The sequence below is a fragment of the Sinohyriopsis cumingii genome, chromosome 2 (genome assembly GCF_028554795.1).
Source record: "Sinohyriopsis cumingii isolate HCF-2022 chromosome 2, ASM2855479v2, whole genome shotgun sequence".
Lineage (NCBI taxonomy): Eukaryota > Metazoa > Mollusca > Bivalvia > Unionida > Unionidae > Sinohyriopsis > Sinohyriopsis cumingii.
The window spans coordinates 85319245-85342743 of NC_142962.1; the positions used below are offsets into that span (position 1 = coordinate 85319245).

The following is a 23499-nucleotide window of genomic DNA, read 5'->3' on the forward strand; positions in this document are numbered from 1 at the left end:
TGTAATCAGTATAATACTTGTAGACATACATCAGATGCCTACTTGAGGTGAGATCTTTTTATGCAATTGCCACAAATGTTGAATGGGTTTATAGTGTTACCAATGTTGAATTATTGCTCCTTTATTAAATCAGTATGGAACATGATAAGGACAATCAATCAGACATCTAAGAAAATCTGATAAATTTGTTACTATACTACAGCAGTTTCAAATACATGGGATGAAGCATTTTCCAAAAATTTCCAAACAGAAAGCTATGTTAAATGTCTGCCATGTAAAAGACCTAAAATAACAGGCTTGTGTAATTTAATATTTAATAGAGACTGAAGATTGCAATAAGTCTTTGACTCAAAACAAGTATATGACTCTATTCATTAAGCCCATGACATTCAGCATGACCAGATGACCATCAACTTAGCAAATACTTACCTGACACAGCTCTCAATACACAATTAAATAGTTTTAATACAATCTTGGAAACTGGCCACTTTCTGCCATCATGGGAAGAAGCAATAGCTACTATAGCTACTTTGACACCCAAACCTGGCAAATACCATAAACATTTCCAGCTATTGTCTTATAGTAGTAACATGCTTTATTGGTAAAACCATACAATTAGTGATAGACTCCTCTAATATCAGACTTTCAGTGTGGATTCAGATGCTGGAGAAGAAGAAGAATAGTGCATCTAGTTGGACTTGGAACATTCGTCAGAGAAATGTTCATAAAGAAAATATGGTTGTTATATTTTAGTTCACTTATATGAAGTATTGTTGTTCACACAGATAAAAGAATATACTTATGTACATCCTCTCTAAATGTCAACCATTCTTTCTTCATATTAGGACAGTTAAGAATGTATTGCATAGCACCTTTCCACAACTGAGGATTCTAACTTTGTACATATATGCACATGAGTTGTACCTTCTTGGTTAAGTTGTTGCATATAGCTCAGGTTTTTTGCATATATTTACTGTAAAAATGCTGATATTCCTGGGATCATTAAACTTGGTGATGGGATGCATTTTGATAAGTGCTACACTCTCATCACAAAAGTAGGTTAATGTGACCTATATTTCACACTTCAATGATGTTGGTTATTCTTTATGGTTTAAGTTTATTTCTCAGGCTTATTCTGTATAATACAAATACATACTAATGAACTTTTAATTTATATGTAGTTCATTCGCTCATATACATCAGGCTTCAATAAAAGGGAGAAGGCAGTGCATTAGTATTCTTTGAATACATCTCTAGCTGAAGAATAAACAATACTAATAACGTGTAATACTTTAGGAAATCAAAATTGCTCTAGACCAATGTGTCCTTACTGGTAAAAACCTATTTCTCAAATGATGGATTTTATAACCCTTGCTGCATTAGCTGAAAAATTAGATTTTCTTCAGATAGAAGTGAGATAAGTCATTTCATAACTTTCTGTCCAAATTTAGCTGACCTGGCCCCAGTTTCAATAAACTTTTCAAAATGTCTTCCTTGGGATATTTAATATCTTATTGCTTGGCTGGTAATGGTGATTTTTCACAGCACAGTCAGCATGCATCAGGGATTGAAATACATTAATAAAATATTGAACTTTCCTCAATCAAGTCTGTTCATATCTTGGAGTAATGTTTGAAGATTTCATCAAATTTGAATTCCAGAGTCTTTTTTCAAGGATTAAGGAGGTATCCCTGTGGTAGATTTTTATACTAAAAGTGATATTTGCATATTTTTAATACCACTGACAAAAATATTGTTATCATTAGAAGTATCATAAGTTTGAATATGTAAAATCTCAATTTCAGGAGAAATTTAGAGAATTTTATTAAAATGGGACAGATATATAATGTATTGCATAGCATGTTAATTGATCTTCATGCTTTTATAAACCCTAGGAAAAATGTGAAGATACCATTATCTATTTACATACATTTTAGAACTATTTTATTTGCCTAACTTATTTTTCACTTGTATAATAATTATTCAGTCTAATATTGTGTAAATTGTTACAGAGTTATTATTGATGGACCCGGGTCAAGAACAGTTTTTAATGGAGATGTAATGCTTACAGACCTACTCTACACCAGAAGCAACAACTTTATATCAGGTATATCATCTCAGCCTTGTGCTTTCAGACACCAAATAAATGTTTGTCTGTAGTCTTGATGGGGCAAGATCAACCATTATGTTGGTTCCTGAAGTTGGTCAATTAGCATTTGTGTTTGCAGTGTGCCATTAGATATGATGAGATCAAAATCTGTGTGATCTATATCTCAATTGCTGCTGGCAGATTTTATGTAAATGTAGTTTCTTCTAAATGAAAAAATACCTACATCAAAATGGCAGTTTTTCAATCATCAGTGTGAGGGAAGAATGTGTTCAGTTGTCAGAGCTACTGCACATGCCATCACACTGTTACCGCTTAAACAGCAGATTTAACACAAAGACTATTGATGTTTTCATGCAAAATAATCCTGCAAAATGTCAGAGTTTGGCTCACTGATGAATGCTGCCATTTTCATAAAGACTGATTGGATGATTGGTTGTCTTTGTTTGTTTAATGCTGGCACTTTGATTGTATTATTGGTTACATCATGCCAAGGAAATGGGAGCTAAAGTGGAAGCTGAATGCATTTCCCAAGGACACCACAAGGATGCTGACCTAGGCTGGCCTTACCACTTACTGAAATAACAATACTTGCATTACAAGTCTGCTGCTCTTCTAACTGAGCTACCATACCACCCTGTATAAAATAAATAACCAGTAGGTGTTTGTGTTATAACAAACAATTATCAAAGTGCCATTTATGGGATCAGCTTGCGAAATGAGCATTATTTTAGTGTTACTGGACTTAATAATAACATGTGAATAAGCTGTTTGATATTCAGCTGGGTTAACATTGATAGTGTTTGAGCATCATAGTTAATTTGCAGATAACATCAGTTACCTAGTAATCTGAGAAGAAAATGTATTAACTCCACCTTTTAGAACAGGTATTAAAATGTTCTGTTATTCTCATGCAAAGATAAATTCCACATTCGTAATCTGCCAAACCAAGATGTTTTTCTTTGATTCACAATATTTGTTCTATAAAGAGGCAAATGCATTTAATGTATATGTTTATAAGGAGTTTTATGATTTAGATAATGCATCAACATTGTAACTTACAAAGGATCATCCATCTTAAAGACTCATATCATGGCTTGAATTGGGTTAATTGAAATGATTTTCAATATCTAATTAAATGGTATTTTTTAATTAAAGTTTATGCGTAACTTTTTATCAATTTATCTTTTTAGTGTTTATTGTATATTGTATATTTTCTCTAAAAGGATATTAATTTCAAAGTGGAATTTCTTACTTCAGCAAAAATAAATGTCTCTTTTATCATGCCTGTCAGTCAGTGTTTTAACTATAATTATGTTTTATACATGTAGTAGACAGCTTAACTATTTGCCTCATATCACTGAACTAAAACTCAGTAAACATGTCTCTTGCTATATTGTACAGTGTGCCATCATTAGAATTGGATGCCACAACAGTATCTAAATACACCTGGCTTGGGTAAACTGTACATTAATATACATGTATGTTGACAGCTTTCAGACTGAGTTTTAATACTTTTTGTTTCTTTCTATAGTAAAAGGTTATAAAAAGCAACATTCTAGCTTACATGTACATCAAGCAGTGAGACTGAGACTAGTAATTATAGATTTCACTCTTGGTTTTGTTGGGTTTAAAATGTTGATTGATCAGTTGTCACTATCATTCCTGTGCACACTATTTGGGCTTGCCATGTTCGTTTTTATTAAACAGTTTTTTATGATTACTAAAAATGTTTTGAAATAAATTTTAATCCTCATCATCATCATCATCATCATCTTTATTTCCTTCCATGGAAGATTACATGATATAAGAATAAATCATCTGAATACAATCAAAAAAAAAAAAAAAAAAAAAAAAAAAAATTCTATATTGGAATACAAATTCTTACACAATATCAATCAACAAAGTGTTCGTCAACTCATAAGTTGCAAGTTTCAGTACCTTATTTACAGAAGATAGCTGCACACTGCATGACAAAGTATGCTGCATACAGGACGAATAGCTTGGAGCTTTCTTTGTCGATTACTCCTGATGGTAACCTTTTACCTAAAAGATATTGTAGTTGCAGCTCATCTTCTGCATTAAATAACGTAATGTGCAGGCTCAGGGGAAATTTATCAGTAAGGAAATCCCAGAAAGAATTTCGAAAGTTCGACATATAAGGACAACTAACACAACAATGAAGTATCAAGTCTGTATAAACATTCCCACATCTAATACACATATCAAGCTGTGTTTGTGGAACAGCAGCCCATAGTTTAGCTACATATGTAAATACCTTAGTGTGTGGTCTAGTTTTAGCCGACTGCCACACTGAGGCAGGTCGTAAGTATTCGTGTATCGAAGAGAATCTATCAAAATCTGCTTGATTAGACATACGAACTCTCCAGAGGCTATTTTCAAGACCAACAATTTTTGACCTTACAATTTCTTTCCAATTATCTTTATCTGGAATTTCAGAATGATGTAAATAATCAGTTAGATACCCGAGCAAGTCAAACTTCTTTGAGGTATAATATAAATTTGAAATTAACCCGCAGCTTGACATGCATCCGCTCAGAATGAAGTGAAATAACGCAACGTTAAACACACGTTTAGTATGTACATTGTTAGGCATCAAACACAATCTGTGTAAAAACATCAATTTTCTTCTATCAATTTCGGACTGCGCTGATGTCCATCCTAGCATTCCCAGGGCAATGTCTGATCTTGTATGTATTGGAAAACCTTGTAAATGTTTGGCAAAATACCTCAGAGTTTTATCCAATAAAGCGAGGTCACTTTTTGAAATGTTACACCATAATTCACTTCCATAAAACATTGAAGGGAAAATTACCTTTTTAATTACATTTGCAGCAACCAAAGGATTTAAACCATTCGGTTTAATGCCAATACCAAACAGACCGTGAAAAGATTTTTTCCCTTTCTTGCATGCATCGAGTATTGCGTCATGCGACGTCAGCTTTGAGTTAATCCGGTGACCCAGGTGTGTTGCCGAATCGGTGACCGGCAAACATGACGGGCCAAGATACCATTTCATATTGATAAAATTCTTGTATTGGGGTCCGAAAATGATAATGTATGACTTTGTAACACTAAGCTCGAATCGCCACTTATTACTGTAGTCGTATGCTATATCTAACAGCTTTTGTAGATTGCTAGGATATATAGCCAAAAGTGAAATATCATCAGCTAGGGTTGGATTTCCCACAGCTAAGGATCCAATCTTTGTTCCAAATCCACTATTTTCTAACTGTAGCAGCAAGTCATTTATAAATATTGTGTACATCAAGGTTGACAAAACACCCCCTTGTCTCACTCCTTGGCCAATTGAGAACCAATCTGAAAATTGCCCATTTACAAGAACTTTACTCTGTAAATTTGTATACATGTTAAAAAATATCAAAAGGGATTTACCCGTAATTCCCAACGTGAATAATTTAAAAAGCAGTCCTTCGTGCCACACGGTATCAAATGCCTTTTTTGTATCAAGAAAAGCAGCAAAAACCCGTGAACCCATGTTTACATTATATTGTACTGATTGCAACAGCACAAAACTCGCTGTTGTGCAGCCTAAACCTTTTTGGTAGCCATGTTGTTGTGAACTGGGTATACTAGAATTAGTATCTTTGAGCCAAGTTACCAAACGTTCATGAATAATTTTCTCAAAGGTTTTGTAGATAACAGGCAGTAAAGTAACAGGCCTGTAACTTTCGAGGGAGTTCTTTGATTTTCTGTTACCTTTGTACAGTGGTATTACTAACCCTTTTTTGCAATCTACAGGTATGTAAGATTGATCAATCATCCGAGTAAATAAAATTGTCATACACTCGATGAGGTAGTCGCTGCCATAGATCAAATGTTCATTGCAAATTTGATCATGGCCCGATGCTTTTGATTTCTTTAGACCTTTAATGATTTCTCTTACTTCATTTAAACTGATACTGGTCTGTAAGGCCTCGATATGGCTTACTTCGTCCTGTAGACCCCGATTTAATTCTCTCTCTATAAATTCATAAAAGTTTCCGTCAAAACTATGGTTTAAATTCGGCGTGTGAATGTCCTCATAGTATCTAGCAAAGCCATTTGCGATGGAATCATCATCACGGACACAAACTCCATCAGTTGATAGTTCCTGACAAAAATTTGTATTGTTCCCTCTCTTAATGTTGATCATTTTCCAAAAGTGTCTTACATCGCATTCATGTGCTTTTTCAATTTCTTCATACACCTCCCCCATATATTTTTCCACAGCCAGTTTTTGAACGTTTCTAAAGTCTCTCTTCTTATCTTTATATTCTCTGTAAGAATTAAATTGACTACCCCTCGGTCTTCCCTCATTTATCCAAGTATACCTAGCTTGTCTTTGAAGTTTATGTGCTTCTTTGAGTTCATTTGACCAATATGGTTTGGCATGATAATTGAATTTAGACTTTGGAAGCGCGATGTCGCTTGACTGCTGTATTGCATTAACAATGTGCTGGTAAAAGCTATCAACATTGTCCGAAATAGTATCTATATCTAAAGTTTTCAGGCAAAGGTCCAGCTCAGATTGATAGTTTTTCAAGATATCAGCGTTTAATTTATTCCAGGCTATGTTGTTTCTCTTCATAGACTGTCTGAAGTCTCTCCCACAGGTCACTGTACGAAGGGAAGTAAGGATAGGGAGGTGGTCAGATATCGCGTGCTCTTCGTGATCTGAAACAATGTGCACACTTCGTAATCTACCTATGCATTGATCCGACAGTACAAAATGATCAATCATCGTTCTTGCTGGGGTGAACGTATAGCGGGAACCAGTGCATATTATTAAATGTCCAGCACTCACTAGATTATTATATCGCAAGAACTCATGAAATACTCTATCTTTGTAATCTCTGAAAGTGGCTGGTTCAGCTACTGCATTGAAATCACCAGTAAAATACACGTCCCCCAGCTGTGAGTACTGATCATAGAGATTTTGAATCAACTCAATTTGCGCTTTGTAACAATCTATGCCATATAATAGGGTCGGCATATATACACAAAAAATATATACATTTTGCATATCAGGAAATTTGAATTCTATGCCAACAACTCTGTCACTATTAACTTCATCTATAAAGTTAGCATATCTCATGAGAGAAGTTTTGCAGAAGATTGCAACTCCTCCTTTACCACATTTTATTAACATACAATTAGAGGAAATATCCTCTGCCTTAGCAGTGCATTTATAATCAGAACGAATAGTATCGCAAAATGGAAGTATGTGCTGTAATAGTTTATGTTCAGTTACGCAAGCTACGTCAACATTATATTTATCCAGCATTGCACTAAAGCTAAGAGCAGAGGACATAATTCCTCTAACATTCCAGGTCAGTATATTAAGATTCATATTAACTTGCAATATAGGCATATTAATACTTATGCATCGTGAAAGCAGGACTAAAATGACAAAGATGACAAAACACATTAACTTACGACAGAACATAATGGCAAATTTATGAACAATTAACTGTCACCCTAGTCACAGAATATCGCATCCTGCACCTTCATTTGCCACAACAGTATCTAAATACACCTGGCTTGGGTAAACTGTACATTAATATACATGTATGTTGACAGCTTTCAGACTGAGTTTTAATACTTTTTGTTTCTTTCTATAGTAAAAGGTTATAAAAAGCAACATTCTAGCTTACATGTACATCAAGCAGTGAGACTGAGACTAGTAATTATAGATTTCACTCTTGGTTTTGTTGGGTTTAAAATGTTGATTGATCAGTTGTCACTATCATTCCTGTGCACACTATTTGGGTTTGCCATGTTCGTTTTTATTAAACAGTTTTTTATGATTACTAAAAATGTTTTGAAATAAATTTTAATCCTCAAAAATCAGTCTGTTAGTCTGGACTTTGTGCTTCTTACCTGCAATGATAGCATAAGCCATTTTCATTTTGGGGAAATCTCTGATGACCTCAGATATCTCTGTTTGACTATTTAGAACTCATCTAATAACTAGTACATGCTATTATATTACAGAAACGTCCAAAAGGCCTCTTTTACTAGTGGGTATATTCCCAACTGATGGTGCTATGAAACTGATCATGCAAATGGCAGTTGTTTACAGTGGGCATCTGTTAAGTGCTTGTATGGAGAATGGCAAGTGCATGCAGATACAGTGAAATGTGGTAGAATCATAAAAAAGTGCTTGGATTGAAATGCAGTAGGGGCATCTAGATACACTGGTATTGGGGAAGGGTAAAGAAATCATACTTTTCAGACATTTTTCCAAATGATGAACATGTAACTCTATGGTTGATTATCTTAAATAGCAACTAATCTTGAAGCAGCAACTATTTATAGACAGTTTTTCATAGGCAGAGCAAACTTTCATTTTTACAGGTTTAATATTGTCTTTTAAAAGAATGCATGATTTTATTAAAAACTTTTTTCCAACATAGCTAACTGGGATGGTATTCATGACAAGGAAACTGGACTTCTGGGTTACTCCTGGGCTGTCGGAACTCAGTTCTGTGAAGAGTTAATACACTATCATCATGATCCTCACAGGCACCTGCTTTCCCAGTCTCAGTGGACAAACATGGGACTCATCTATCCCATCCCAGCTCCTTACACAGTTCTACCAGGTAAAACAAGTGTTAAGGAAACATTTGCTGTTTTTTATCCAATAATTTGACAGATTTTTCCAATTTGTTTTTGTTGTATTGGCTAATTTCTTATTTTGTTTTCCTCATATGTAATGTCACCAATGGATAACAGTGATTACTGAAAGTATCTTTTCATGAGATTTAAATGTTCTCAGCCTGTTTGAAATTAGTTTTATACAACAGGTCATCTCCATGCCAATGAAACTGGAAGTTCATTTCTTTGTTTATAGCAGGGGTCACAAACTCGAACCACACTGAGGGCCACATGATGGCATTTTCAATAGCCCAAGGGCTGCACCACCTTTATTATCTCTCATGACACCTTGTGACGCCAATCATTTTGCGGGCCACAGGATACGACTTGGCAGGCTGCATGCAGCCTGCAGGTTGTGTGTTTGAGACCCCTAATTTATAGCAATTTTTGTGTTCATCCATGTACTAAAGTTATTGCTACTCCTCCTAAACTACTTGGAGGATTGCTATGAAATTTTATACAAATATATTGATCTCAATGTCTTGCTGAACCCAAATGAAAATAGCACTTCTCATACATCCAGTATGACTGCCACAGTAGCTAACTTGATATTTGTATTGCTGTTATTTCTGAAAGGATAGTCAAATATTTATTTCACTAAAATTGTCTCGTGACATCTAGTTGGTCCTCAATGCAGATAGTGCCAATCTGACATCCACTGTGACCAATACAGGAACCATCTTGAGCATCTTGTAACTGCTACTTTTCCTGAACAGAAAGTCATATTGGCATTGGGTTTTTACCAAGAACCTTCTTGTGATGACTAGTTGGTCCTAAATGAAAATGCAGACATCATAGTGATTTTACTAAAAATATTAAAGCTATGTTAATATTCCAAATCACAAACATAATGATAATTGTTCTGTTCAGACATCCAGCATGGCCTCCACAATAGCCATTTTTAAGATCTAGTTATCATGACTCCTTTTGAAAGGATGCACACATTAGCCTGGGGTTTTAATAAAAGCTATTTTGTGATGTCTAGTTGGTCATGATTGAAATTGATGCTGGTCTAACCTTCATTATTGTCACCATAGCAGCCATCTTACAATCTTGTTGCTACTATTCCAGAACAGAAAGGCATATCATGAGTTTTTTACCAGAAGACCTTGTATAATCTAAAGTCATGTCACATGTGGTTTTCACCACAAGATGGTGTCTGATTGATTTTTAATGAAGACTGTGTTGATTTGATATCCAGCAGAAACCTGAGTAGTGGGAACCAGACAGCCAGGGTCCATAACTACTGTAAATAATGCAAAGGAACCCAGGAAATTAAACTCATTCAATAGGAGCACATACCAAATATATTTGGAATCTAATTTTGGTGGAGTTATCATGCAGAAACCAGAATCAAGAGGATAAGAAATACGAAAGTTGTAACTCTTCAAACTGAGACTAAGGCCTAGTAAGGTATTGGCAAGGCTATGATACAGTGTTCATACCATATTACATCAGAATATGTTGAATGGTTATTGATTTGTGCTATTTGTGAGCAACATTCCAGCTGAAGATATTGTTAATTTTGAAGGGGCGCAGCTCTATCAAAAAAGGAGTTGAAGAGACAAACCCTGTAAAAGGCACATCTTGTCTTCAGATAATCTGTGCACTAAATTGCATCAGAAATTGCTTAATGGTTCCTGTGCAATGCTGGTTACAAATATCTACTGTAGTGGAGATGTAATTGGTGGAAAAAGGACAATAACTCCCTCATAATTGGACTTGAAAAGACAGAACTTTTAATAGAAACATTTGCATGTAATAGGCAGTTCACTACCAAATTGCATCCAGTTATAATTCCAGCTGACGACTAAGATGGTGGTCTAATGGGTTAGAGCATCTACCTTGGATGTGGAAGGTGGTACTTAAGTCTTATGAAGAATGGTAATAATAGCTGCCTGCTAGATGTTCAGCATTAAGAGGTGTGTTAGGACTGGTTGGCCTGGTGTCAGGATAATGTGACTGGGTGGGACATCATGCTACATGTCTGCTGCCCCAGTTGTTGTTGTTGTTGTGGGGTTTAACGCCATTTTTCAGCACAAGATAGGCTATACATGGCGGCCAGTATTAATGGTGGAGGAAGAACCCGGGAAAACCCCGGAAAGAACCACCGACCCTCGAGAAGCTACTGGCAGGCTTTCTCACATACCCACATTGGCTGTGCTGCCCCAGTGCTAGACATCACTATAAACTGCCACACTGCAGACATCATACCAATGTGACTGAATTTGTTTTAAAGCTATGTTAAAAATCCAAATCACATCACACACAATTCCAGTTGTTATGAATTGATTGAGGTTTTTGCAATCTGATTGGAACTAAACAGCAATGTGATACTTTTCTGGAAATTTTTTACACATCAATCAATTCTGTGGACTACTTTTGGTTTCCAGTTTCCAGGTCATTTTATGAGAAGCTTTATCTCTATACCATAATAATAATGATGAGCCCTGCACCCACCCACCCACCCCATGGTTTCTGATCAAAATTTGCAACCCCCTGATTAAAATTGCCCATTTTAGAAGTTAAAAAAATATAATTGCAGTCATTTCAGCACTGCAACACTCACCCCTTTAACCAAAGAAAGCCCGTGGCATGTTTTTATAAGCCACTTTACATTCAGAAATTATTGCATTTTGCTTTGATGATATGTTTCAGCAGTTGTTATTAAATGTCAGGGTCATGTGATGAGCAGGGGATCTCCCTAAAAATGGACACAATTTATTTTTGAAAGATGCAAAAACAATGATGCTTAAGCAACACATGCCATATATAAGCTTAATGTTGAAGAAAATGGAATAACCTACTTTAAACAAGAACAAATAAATAGCCATAACGAAATTCCGTAGGTCACTGGAATGACTCATTCTGACAATCTACTCTATAATGCTGATAATACAATATAAGTATCTACAACTTTTGACACGTGAAGATGGGGCTTGGTATTTTGGTGGAATGAAGTTAGCTAGTGAAAGAAAACTGAGCTCCCTAATATTGAATGCTTTATTGATGAAATCTGCTAATATGATGACAGAAAGGAAGCAGATTGGAATTATAAGGATTTAATATCATGGTTGGGAATTTATCAAAGTGTAAATTGTTAATCTAATCACTCACAAAGTTAACATAAAGTCCTTTGGACTTTATTTACAATGTGAGTGTTTAGGTAAAATGGCCATATCAATAAATATCCAACCATAATGATTGAATTCTATAATGTATTACTGCAATGCTACAAGTGACATTCCATCTAAAGAAATGAAGTTAATTGTCAAGGGCCATATCTATATCAAAATTGGAGCAGACGGAACAGAATATATAAAAGACACATATAGGTCATATCTGATTTAGAATATTTAAATGGTTTCTGAGCTAGCCTGGTCACAAGACTCTGCTGTGGTGGAGATACAGCGCTGATGGAAAAAGAGCAATAACTCCATCAAAAAGGGACCTGCCAACAAAAATGCTTTAAGGGACACATCTGCATATAATAGGCAATTCATGTACCAAATAGCATAAAGTTATGTGCATAGGCTGCCATGTTATGTGGGTTTAAAAAAAAGTGTGAATGTAGAAATAGATGAATAGACAGAAAAGGTGAGTACCATATGACTCCCACATCTGGATACTGGGCACATCTGGGTCCTAATTTAATAAAAAATATTTAAATTTTAGCCTAAGAATGGGTTTTAAAAGTTGAATAAAGCCCAAATTACTTGTTTCATAAGTGATACAGTGTTTAATCATTCTGTCATGTGGATTTTTATGTATACAGTAAATAGAAAAATAATATTTTCAGATGGGAAATACTATATCACACTCAGAGCTCTGAATAGTGTTCAGTATGGTGGTCCTCTGTCACTCACAGTCTGCCACACAACACCTTATGTTGTTGACACATCACCACCACTGTTCCATGAAATATTCAATATGAAGTATAATGAAGACACATTTGAGATATTTGCTGAATACAATGTCAGGTAAGATAATATACAATAAAATGAAATTATTGTATTTTCCATTTCTTCTTGGATGACAATTATACTTCTTTCTGCAAGTATAAAAATGATTTGATTCATTGTCTCTCCACCCCTAAACAGATTCATAATTACAAGCCAAAGCAACATTATAAGCCTTATGATCTCAGATAATGCAAGATTAATATGTGTACAATGGTGAATTAAAATGAACATTACTAGCCTGGTTTTTGGTTTTACATTTAGTTCATGAGAAAATGTAAGAATATTACAATACTCAACTTTGGATATTTAATCTCTTGCCATCACCAGCTGTTCACAAAAATTTATGCTAATACTAAGATCATTCCATAAGTTTGTCATTTAATATTAAAAAAATCAAAATAGACAAAACAGGTAAAAACTTATAATTTTTCACCTAGTTATGGCAATACTAATAACTGTCTATCTATTGTAGTTAAGAAAGTAGAAGTATCAGTCACAGTCTAAATATTACTAACAGAACAAGCTACCTACATGAGTTTGTACATTCATAACAGTGTAGAATATATTTGAAAATAAGCCTTTTATAAGCTAGATTATTTGTTTAAATAATTCTGCTATGAAACTATACCTAGATATGTAATCACAATGCGACTCAGTATAGGTTTTATTATTATTCACAGTAGATGTGTTCTTTTAATCATGGTTACAAAGAAGTAGCTATGTAGAGGTATTTGTTCTTTGAATAATATAAATGTTTTACAATCCAGCTAAAATTAGAACCTAACATTTATTTTACAGATTAGGCACTGAACCAGCTCAAGACAATGCAATGACATTAAATTCTCTGCTAGAATGGTGATGAAAACATGGAATATTCAGTGTTCAAATTATATTGGTTTCCATGGAATATTCAGTGTTCAGATTATATAGGTTTCCTTTCAATCTTATGGTATTGACATCAGAAGACATAATTCATTTTGTGATAAATATTTTCCTTGCTCACTTTAAAAAAATATAGCCATTTAACTTGTTTATCTTTCTTCAGTGACCCTCACTCTAATGTGAGTGAAATAGATGTGTGTATGGGAAGAACCACACGAGACTGTGCCTTGATGAATTGGTTCAGGTATCCATATGGTCAAAACATCAGCCATATATATCAGATTCCTGATGGAGTACCAGTCTGGATCAGGTTGAGAGCTATCAACAATGGTAAGTGTGTACAGGAACACTTATAATCATCTAGTTAATAAATACTTTATTATCAACAGCTTTAACCATATGAAAATATGTAACTTCAAACTACAGATTTTAAAATAGAAAACAGCACATGACAACATCCACAAAGTACTTAACAAGCAACCTTCAACAAAGAAAGAAAGCTGACAGAATATGTTTAGACAATGAATCCTTGGTGCCAATCTAACATTTAATTTGGCCACTACAGCAGCCATTTTGAAAATCTTGTTATTGCTACTTCTTCAGAATAGAAAGTCATATTTTAAAAATATTATTATCACCAATCCTATCCTAATGGATGGCTATGTCAACATGGGGTTTTGCCACTAGACTTCTTACAATTCCTAGTTGGTTCTAAATGAAAATGATGCCAGTCATACATCCAGCATTTTTTGCCATGACTGTCTTAAAAATCTAGTTGTTCCAACTGCCCCTGAATGGATGATCATTATGATGAAAATTGTTACAGAATTACATCCAGTAGGGCTGCTATGATGGCTGTCATAAGAATGTTGTTGTCGTTATTCCCCCTGAATGGACAATCATTATGAAATGGGAATATTACCAAAAAATCTTTGTGTACCACATATGTAAATCTTGTTATCACTGAAGAATATCAGAGATGATTTCAATACTCGACAGTTTAAAGGAAGAAATGGTCTTATCTTGAATTCCTGTAAATTGTTTTTACTTGGTAGAGTATCAGTCCTATTGAGGAGCTTGACTTAATTAGAAAAGCTTGGAAACAAAAACCTGCATTGCAGTTTCTTTACCCTAGAAACTCATTTGTGGGCACAAAAAGATAACATTTATAAAAATGTTAAATTGGGTTAAACTTTTTAATGCATTTTTTTTGTATGCAGGCATGAGGGGAAAAAACATGAAACATTGATTTGGGGATACTTTTCTTGGGTCATGACTCTGGGTTTGTGGCTATCTATCTGTCAAGTGTGTTACACAATTTACAATAATCTTATCTCATTTGCAGTGGAACTACGCACAATTGGCCATGCAAACCAAGCCATCATTGTGGACAGGACACCCCCAGTTCCTGGAGTGGTCTTTGATGGGCCAGTTTTCAGGACAGATCTCATGTTTACCATGAATATTGACTCTGTAAGTTTGGATAGCTTTCTCTATCCAGGTTTATATATGTATTAGTAATATGATTGTTATGTAAAAAATGTAAACCTTACAAGTACTTTGTTGATTTCACTTTTGAGACCATGCTACAATGGATGAGATGAAAGGTTCATAACCTAAAAATTAAGAAATGGTTGAAAAATAGCTTGACAAATATCCAAAGGGGGAAATAGCATATAACATTGAGCTTGTCCTTGCATGACATACACTCTCTGAGTATATAACTTAATGTACATACATCCCACAGCTCTTGTGTGTACAACTACTTTCCCAATTTTTCACAAACTGTATTGAAACTTGGTTGATATTATTGAAATATAATCAACTTGCTCACATCATGCTGTCCAGAGTTGTGTTCCTTTTGGTGTTAAATATATCTGCCATATATGATAGTTCTTGTGTGGGCAACTAGTTCTACAGCTTTTAACAAACTGCCCTGAAATGTGGAAGACATATTTAAGTAAGGCATACCATTTAGTCTTCATGCTTTGAAGCAACAATAGTGATTTGTGGCTCTTTTTAGTGTTAAGATAGCTACTGTATATATAAAATGTGTGTGTGCACCCAGTCCCACAGCAATTTATAAGCTGCACTGAATCTTGTCAGATATTATTGACATGGGATAAACATATACCTGGTGCATGTGGTTCTGTTATATTTTGATCACTTTTCATAGTTATGCCCTTTTTTGTGTTAAACATGTACAAAACACGTCGCAGGAGTTGCCGGAATGACGTTGAAGTCAATGTCATACCGCCTTAGGGACTCCATCTCCGGATTTTCTGTCGGGGTTTACTCCCTTAGCCTTTCCCATGAGTGGGTATAGCCACAAGGCAGCAGAGGTTTGGAATCGGAGTTTTCCTTCTCCTAGATGAGCTACCATCCAAAGTTTACGAGTCCCATCTACCCGAAGCAACTGGTTTTAAGGCGCCAGTGGGCCGCCTTCACCCCTTCTCCTGTTAGTAGAAAACATGGTCTGCCGGGCTTCAAATCTAAGCCACTCGCGAAGGCCAGGAGCTGGATTTTAGTTGACAGAGGCAGTAAGAGACGCAGGCCGTATGGGGCATTTTGGAGGATTGGGGCGCTTGTCTCCCACTCCCACCCCGGGCAATGTCAACCTTAGACCATAAACATGTATACTATATATGATATTTCTTATGTGTTTTCATCCATTCTTCTGTATAATCATGTCTGCATTGGTCTACCTTGGTGTCATCAAGCAAGTGACTATACTACAATTGCATAATATACATATTTTAATTTCTGGAGTATAACTTTCAAACCATCCAAAGTATCTCTGTGAAGTTGTTACCAGTTGTCAGGATGTGCCTTTGCTAGCCACAAATTTAATTTCTTTTTTGACACTTTTCTTTCTGTCTATATATCCATTATCCACACTTTCACCATAATGTAGTATATCTCTCAGATCATTAAAGGTATCACAATTAAACTTGGTACACACATTGCACCAGACATGCCATTTGCTATTTCATATTAGGTATTCGTCTTAACTATCTTTTGGGGTTGTTTTTATTTTCTTGTGCATCCATCCATCCATTATCCACTCTTTTGGATTTAGGCAAAAATTCCAAATTTATTCAAAATATATCTTAAAAACATAGTACACCACTCCCTCGATAACTTGCGCACATCGGGGTCCAGAAACATCGACTGCACTATAAGTGAGGCACGAGTTATCGAGGGACCTATAAAATAAGCCCAAAACCAATAAAGTGATTGATGACATAACAGAAAAATAAGGGGGGGGGGGTAAGCAGATTATACTGCTGAATACTCACTTTATAATCGTTCTGAGATTAACTGTGAATAAATATCTCTTCATAATGGTGTACTTTATTATTTCCTCATAGGACAACATTAATTTCAGGATAAATTACAGTATATTGAGGCAATCATCGAAAACATTATTCCACGTGGTTTCCGTTCGCTTAACATGTGTACCACTTTACACATTGTGTACTACATCACTAATTTTTATGTTGAATTGTATACATTCTAGTTTTATTGTTTGATTCAAATTAGACATTTTTTATATACAAAAGATCGACTCTTTTCGAGAAACAGTGCCGATTGAACGATATATAGATATATAGATTTGAATGCGATAAAAGTAAAATGGAAAACAAAAAAAACAAGGGTTAATCAGTACTAACATATTTATTTGGTCTACAAATTTAAAACAACGTAAATTAGAACAAGTTAATACTTGCCATTTGTGCCACGCTTGACAAATATCAATTCACTTTTTGAAAAAATCAGTTAATTTTGTGTGTGTGTGTTACTCCTTGGTTTCTCTGCCACCGAGCAAAATCCCTCAGATTTCTCAACTGCATGAGCTTTACGTAGTCAACATTTTGGGTCTCCAGCCACCTTACGGCAATATCAAAATATTTGATTGCTTCCTGTGCAGAGGGGTGGGGGGTGCAACATCTGCGTCTGCATCACTTTCAACACTTGTGTTACTCCAGTTAGAACGTCTTCTGCTGCAAATTTGTTCATTATAGAATTAATTATAATTTCATCTGACATGTATTCGGCTGTGGGGCAATCATTGTCAGCACAAATCCACTCCATATCATCAACAGAAACGCCCATCTCAGGACCATGAGTCTGTATGAATTTCTCCCAAACATCCTCAGCATTAATGACATCAGTTTCACTGAAACATTCGAAGTCACTATCATCGTCGTTGTCTCTGTTACTGTTTTGCTTTACGTCAAAGGCAGCTCCAAGACCCTTAATCCAGCACCCCAGGTCTCTTGTAATCGATTTTTTTTTTAATGCAACAAACACTTCCCCAAGTTGTTGATCAAAACAAAACTGGCATGTACATGTAATTAGGTTCTCACAGAAGTACTCACGGGTTTCGATGTGACGGTCGATTGACTCTTTTCCTGTTTTCAATGAACAGAATATGTTGTGATTATAATGTTTACACTGAAAGGGAATTAAAGGATTAGAATATGACTTTCACGCAGGAAGATGTTTAATTGGTGTTTATTTCATTCTCTGTTGCCACCTGTTAGCATTTACCAGAAGTTTTCATTGATTGCTATTTCACCAGACTGTTCATTTACAGTATACTGACAACTATTTATCATAAAAACTTACATAATATATGATATCTTTAAACAGAGGTCTCGCTAGGATTTTAAAACTGGGTCATTCTGCCTCTGAATTCAATCACTAAATACCAGTACATTTTCTCACTCGGCCACCAGTCAAAGCCTTTGAAGTAGCCGCCTAGCTGTTGCATCATGTTCTTTTTTTTTTTTAATGTACTCTTATAAAATGGCAACAGTACATCAAAGAGTCTTTCAGTCACTGAATTCTGTCATTGTAAATATCAGCACAGTTAACTGATCAACACATTTTCCCACAAAGCAGGTGGCTGAAACAGGACTGGCAAATCTTTGAATTTTCCCGTGCACCTATTACATGCATACGGACTCCCGCCTCAGTGATTTTCTGTGTCCCAGATCAAAAATTGGCATCCAAATACGGGTAATTAAGCATTTTCGAGATCTCTGAAATTAATTCTTCTTTAGAACTTGCAAATTTCAAAATATGGATTATATTTTTATGGGTATTAATCACCATTTTCGATGATAAAACGAGCAATGTATCAAGGTTTAATTTATCAATTCTTATTGTAATTTTTTCATGTTCAGCATACTTTAAAGATATTTTAAATACATTTTCTCTGGAAAAAATCGGGAGCCAAGACAGACACCACGTTATAAGCGGGATTGCGAGTTATCTGGGCATGAGTTATCGAGGGAGCGGTGTACATGTAGTTATATTAGGCTTGTAGTCCAGATATGCTTTGCTACAGTGGTACCCCTTTTATAAGGTCACTCCTTCTACAACAGGAAACTGTAGGAGTGAACTTTCTAGAGGGGGATCACATTGATGTGAGTAATATTTACATATAAAGTATGAAAAGTAAAAATTACATGCATCTTATGAGGTCAGCATCATAAGCTTGTTTTAATGTTATTTAAAAGAGCTATGAATAATCATAAACCACTGCAAAACTGCTCAAAAACCTTGTGAATAAAATTGAGGTATACCAACATCTGGCTGTAACTATTAGTCTCATTCCATTCATTTTTCCACTGCTGCAGAATGTATCATTGATGATTCCTTTTTAGTCTCGTAGATGTCATATTTCTTAGCAATTATCACAGGAGTCACTCTCATTTTGCTTAGTCCCATTGCTTTCACATTTGCCAAACCTGAAAATGTCAGACAACATTTTGTACTTTTTTCAACAACTTATTCCTTCACTGGCAAATGTATGGCTGTCAAACAAATTTGTAACTCTTACATGAAATCCTTTGTGCTTACAAATGATGTGAACTTGTGACACAATCAACTGGGTATAGTCTCATACCTTTTTTCAAATTAATTCATAATTGAATTGTGAAAAGCCAAATATGTTAATGCCTACCATACCATTGCAACTTTATGGTATCTGTGGTACTGTCATTTGAGCTGAGCAACTGTGTTTCTTAGCTATTAGCTTTAGTCATCTTGATAGTAATTGGTGGTCAGTCATCATCACAGTGACAAAATTTGACATCTAAGAAACACACAACAGTAAGCTGGATAATTGGATTACTTACCTATTTTTATGAACTAAAGTTAGGTACTTTACTATTATGTTGGAACAAGTGTGGATATATTGAATTTAGAAATTGACAAATATTCATTAGAGTTCCATCTGTTAACCCAAATATGTATCTGTTGATGAGGGGTTAATTTTAATTTTTTTTTCTTCTCACTAGTATAATAACATTTGGCTGCATTAGAGTGGGGGCCCATCCTAGAACAATACTTTTTAACAAAAACTAAAAACTCTTAAATTTCAGGAGCATAACTCCAAACCATTCATTATGACTTGATATTTTTATGAAATTTGAATACACATATTAGACTAGTGGTTCCAATGTGCCATTTGTTATTAATAATTCTTAAGTTTAATTTTTTTTAGTTTTTTTTTTGTCCATCCATCATCAATACTCTCATTTCCAGGGCAAAACTCCAAAACTGTTTCAGATATTTATATGAAATTTGGTATCCATATTAGACGAGGAGTTTAGATGTCTCTTTTGTCATTCACAGTTTTTCAGTTTCAATATTTATTCCATTTTCTTCTGTTTGTTTCTCCATCTATCCATTATCTCCTCTTAAGTGTATGGGGCAAAACATAAAAATCTCCATGGTTAAAGAAAGCACACCCAATACCTAACCAAAATTTACAACACATCACTTATTATAATTAAAATTATTCTTGTACAAAAAGTAAACTTGCTAGAATTGACAAATTACTTACTTTATGGACAAGTTCTGTGCAAATTAGGTATGCAACCTTCAAACAAATACACATCAAAGGGTCTTTCTTTTTAACATTAGCTTTTATTTATCTTTTAAAGAATTTTAACATCTGACATTATTATGTTTTACATTTTCTCTCGTTAGATAACATGTTTATTTCCCAAAGCTCTTTGCAGTCTTTGATTTTTTACATTTTTAGAATGTCTGTTTTGATGAACTCTATACTGCCACTGTTGTGATGATGTGCTATTAAACCCATTACATATATACGCACACACATATACTGTTTGTCTATAAACATTTTTGTTTCTGGAGCATAACTCACACTGCTGATGATGTTTCAATCAGACATAAGTACAGATGTCATGCATGTTGAATAACAGTGTTTGTTGATGCTAAGTATTAACCACATATTGTTCTTTTATGTTACCATGGAAACAAACTGTAGTAAAATTATTATGTAAATTGACAGTGCTGCACCACAGAGTAAATTCAGGGGACGAGGATGGGATATGTCTAGTGCCATTGTCACAGAATAGCATTAATTATCATAGTGGGAGCACTGGAACAACTTTGTTTTGCTTTGAAAACAAATACATTCATGTCATCAAATTAGATTTACATATTTCCCCAATTGTGTGTAAATACTTCATTTATTTCATCTCAAGGTTCTTCCTTCACCATTAATACTGGCCGCCATGTATAGCCTATTGTGTGCTGGAAAATGGTGTTAAACCCTACAACAACAACAACAAATAAGTACAGAAGAGCTATCCCCATATGAAAGCAGTGGTGTTTACACATTAAAGAGCATATATAAAAGCATAAGCAATTGTACAGCATCGCTGAATCTCAACAATTCTTTCTTCCTAAATCTTAGGCAACAGTCTGGAGTTGGTTTCAAAGCACTTAATCCTAATGGATGATGCTAAGGTGGCCAACATTGCACATGTACATAAGTTGAACATTTTTGGTTATGTTTTTATATATTTACCATATGGTCAAGTATTTTAGGGTATGATGGTCCTTCTGTCTATTACTAAATTCCTTTCTGCGCAGAAAACTTGTGTTGTTCACCATCTACAGTTATCCAGCTTAGTAGTTTGGCTTGCACTTGGGGGAACAAAGAGCCCTATAAATATCAGGCTCCAAAAGGTGAAGGTCACTGGCTGAAAAAGTTAAATGATTTCTGCACCATCTACAGTTACCAAATGTTGTGATTAGGTATCTTATGGTACAGCAATATAAGTAATTTATTTAGTGCCAAGGCAATTGAATTAAAGTGCCTTGCCCAAGGACACACAGTAGGGTAGATTACAAAGGCTGGTCCAATGGTAAGATTCAAATCCACACACTTTTGATTATGTGTTCAGCATGCTAACCATTGGATAGCTTGCACTTTGGTATGGAAGAATCCTATTGATTTTGGGTCGATTGGTCAAGATCAAGGTCAGGATGACTGAGAGAACCAAAATAGCTATTAAACAATGACATTGGTTCTGAATTATAGACCTGGACCAAATGTTGCGAATAACTAGCACTTGAAGTAAGGAAAAGGCCCAGTGATAAAGGGGTCAGTGATCAATGTCAATGTGGCTGAAAGAATAAAAATACTTTCTACGCAGCATTTTTAGTCAGTAATTATGTACATTTACCAAAGTTTGTACATGACTTACAAGTTTGTAGTTAAGAAGCCTATTGAAGCTGGAGTCAAAAGGTTCACGGGCAAGGTCAGTGACTGGAAGAAGAAAATGTTTTTGCATAGTTCTAAAGCACATACATTGACCAAAGTTTGTGGAGGGTTTGCATCCATGATGTAAAAAAGAACTATTGATTTGGGAGTCAAAATGTCAAAAGTCATGGTCATTGTGGCTCAGAAAAATATTTTGTTGTTGAATAATTTAAACTGTGTTTAAGACCACATACCACAATAATCATCATACTAAATAATTGCATACATCTCTGTTAGTACCACACCCTTACAGCAGAAGAAGGTTGCTGTAACCTATATTTCACATTTTGCTGGTTTATATTAGGCTATTGCATTTAGCTTTGAACACATGGGATATTCATACCATTTATACATCCTGTTATCCTTATACTCAGCAAACTTACTCAAGGGATGAAACTTTATGGACTGAAACTAGATGACTGTTTGCATCACTGTTAGTACCAACCCCTTGCAACAAAAGATCATCATGACCTTCCCATTTTGTGGGCTTGGGTTAAGGTTTTTCCATTAAGCTCATGAACACCTGGCTGTCTGGCATCCATTATACATACTGTTATACTTGGAATCATGAAACTTGGTGAGGTGATACATCTTAAGAGATGAAGAAAATGTTTTTGCATAGTTCTAAAGCACATACATTGACCAAAGTTTGTGGAGGGTTTGCATCCATGCAAAACATAGCAAAGCTGGCACATCTTCAAAAAAGAGCATTTGGGTTAATATCAATCCAGAAAGAAAGCAAGGAAAGTTTAGCTGGTAGGTTAAAAATATTACCTATTAAAGACCGAATCTGTTTGAGAAAAGCCAAATTAATGTACAGGATATCTCATAATAGTGCTCCTTAATATTTACAATCACTATCCAGTATAGGCTACCTGGTAATACTCCCCACCTGCGATCCATGTCTACCAAACAGTATAAAATTCCCAAACCAAATAAGGAGTTATTTAAAAAAAGTTTCCAACACTCTGGAACTCTGCTCTGGAATAGTATTCCAGTTGAGATTAGAAATGCCCACTCTATTTCCTTCTTCCAAACCCAACATATCCAGTGGCTTCAGAGATGCAGCTTAAATAAATAAATTTCTTTGTATGAGGGCCTCAAGGTAGATTAGTTTTTAGCTAATTGTGTTACCCTCTTTAAATAAGGTCATTATTATTATTATTATTATTATTATTATTAGTTACACCCTCTAAATGTGGGGCCCTGAGTAGCCAAGTGGTCTAAAGTGCTCACCATTATGGATCACCACCATCTCACCTCTGTCTGCATGG

At 35.0% G+C, this 23499-nt stretch overlaps 1 protein-coding gene across 1 annotated transcript in view; it reads left to right on the forward strand.

The window, feature by feature from the left end:
• The window catches only part of LOC149805308 (uncharacterized), a 471406-nt gene that overhangs the window by 253724 nt on the left and 194183 nt on the right, over positions 1-23499 (forward strand). The window contains exons 69-73 of the mRNA XM_089934018.1: positions 2013-2107; positions 8548-8733; positions 12588-12768; positions 13796-13962; positions 14978-15105. Coding sequence (XP_089790144.1) covers positions 2013-2107; positions 8548-8733; positions 12588-12768; positions 13796-13962; positions 14978-15105 — 757 coding nt within the window. The remainder of the gene's footprint in view (positions 1-2012; positions 2108-8547; positions 8734-12587; positions 12769-13795; positions 13963-14977; positions 15106-23499) is intronic.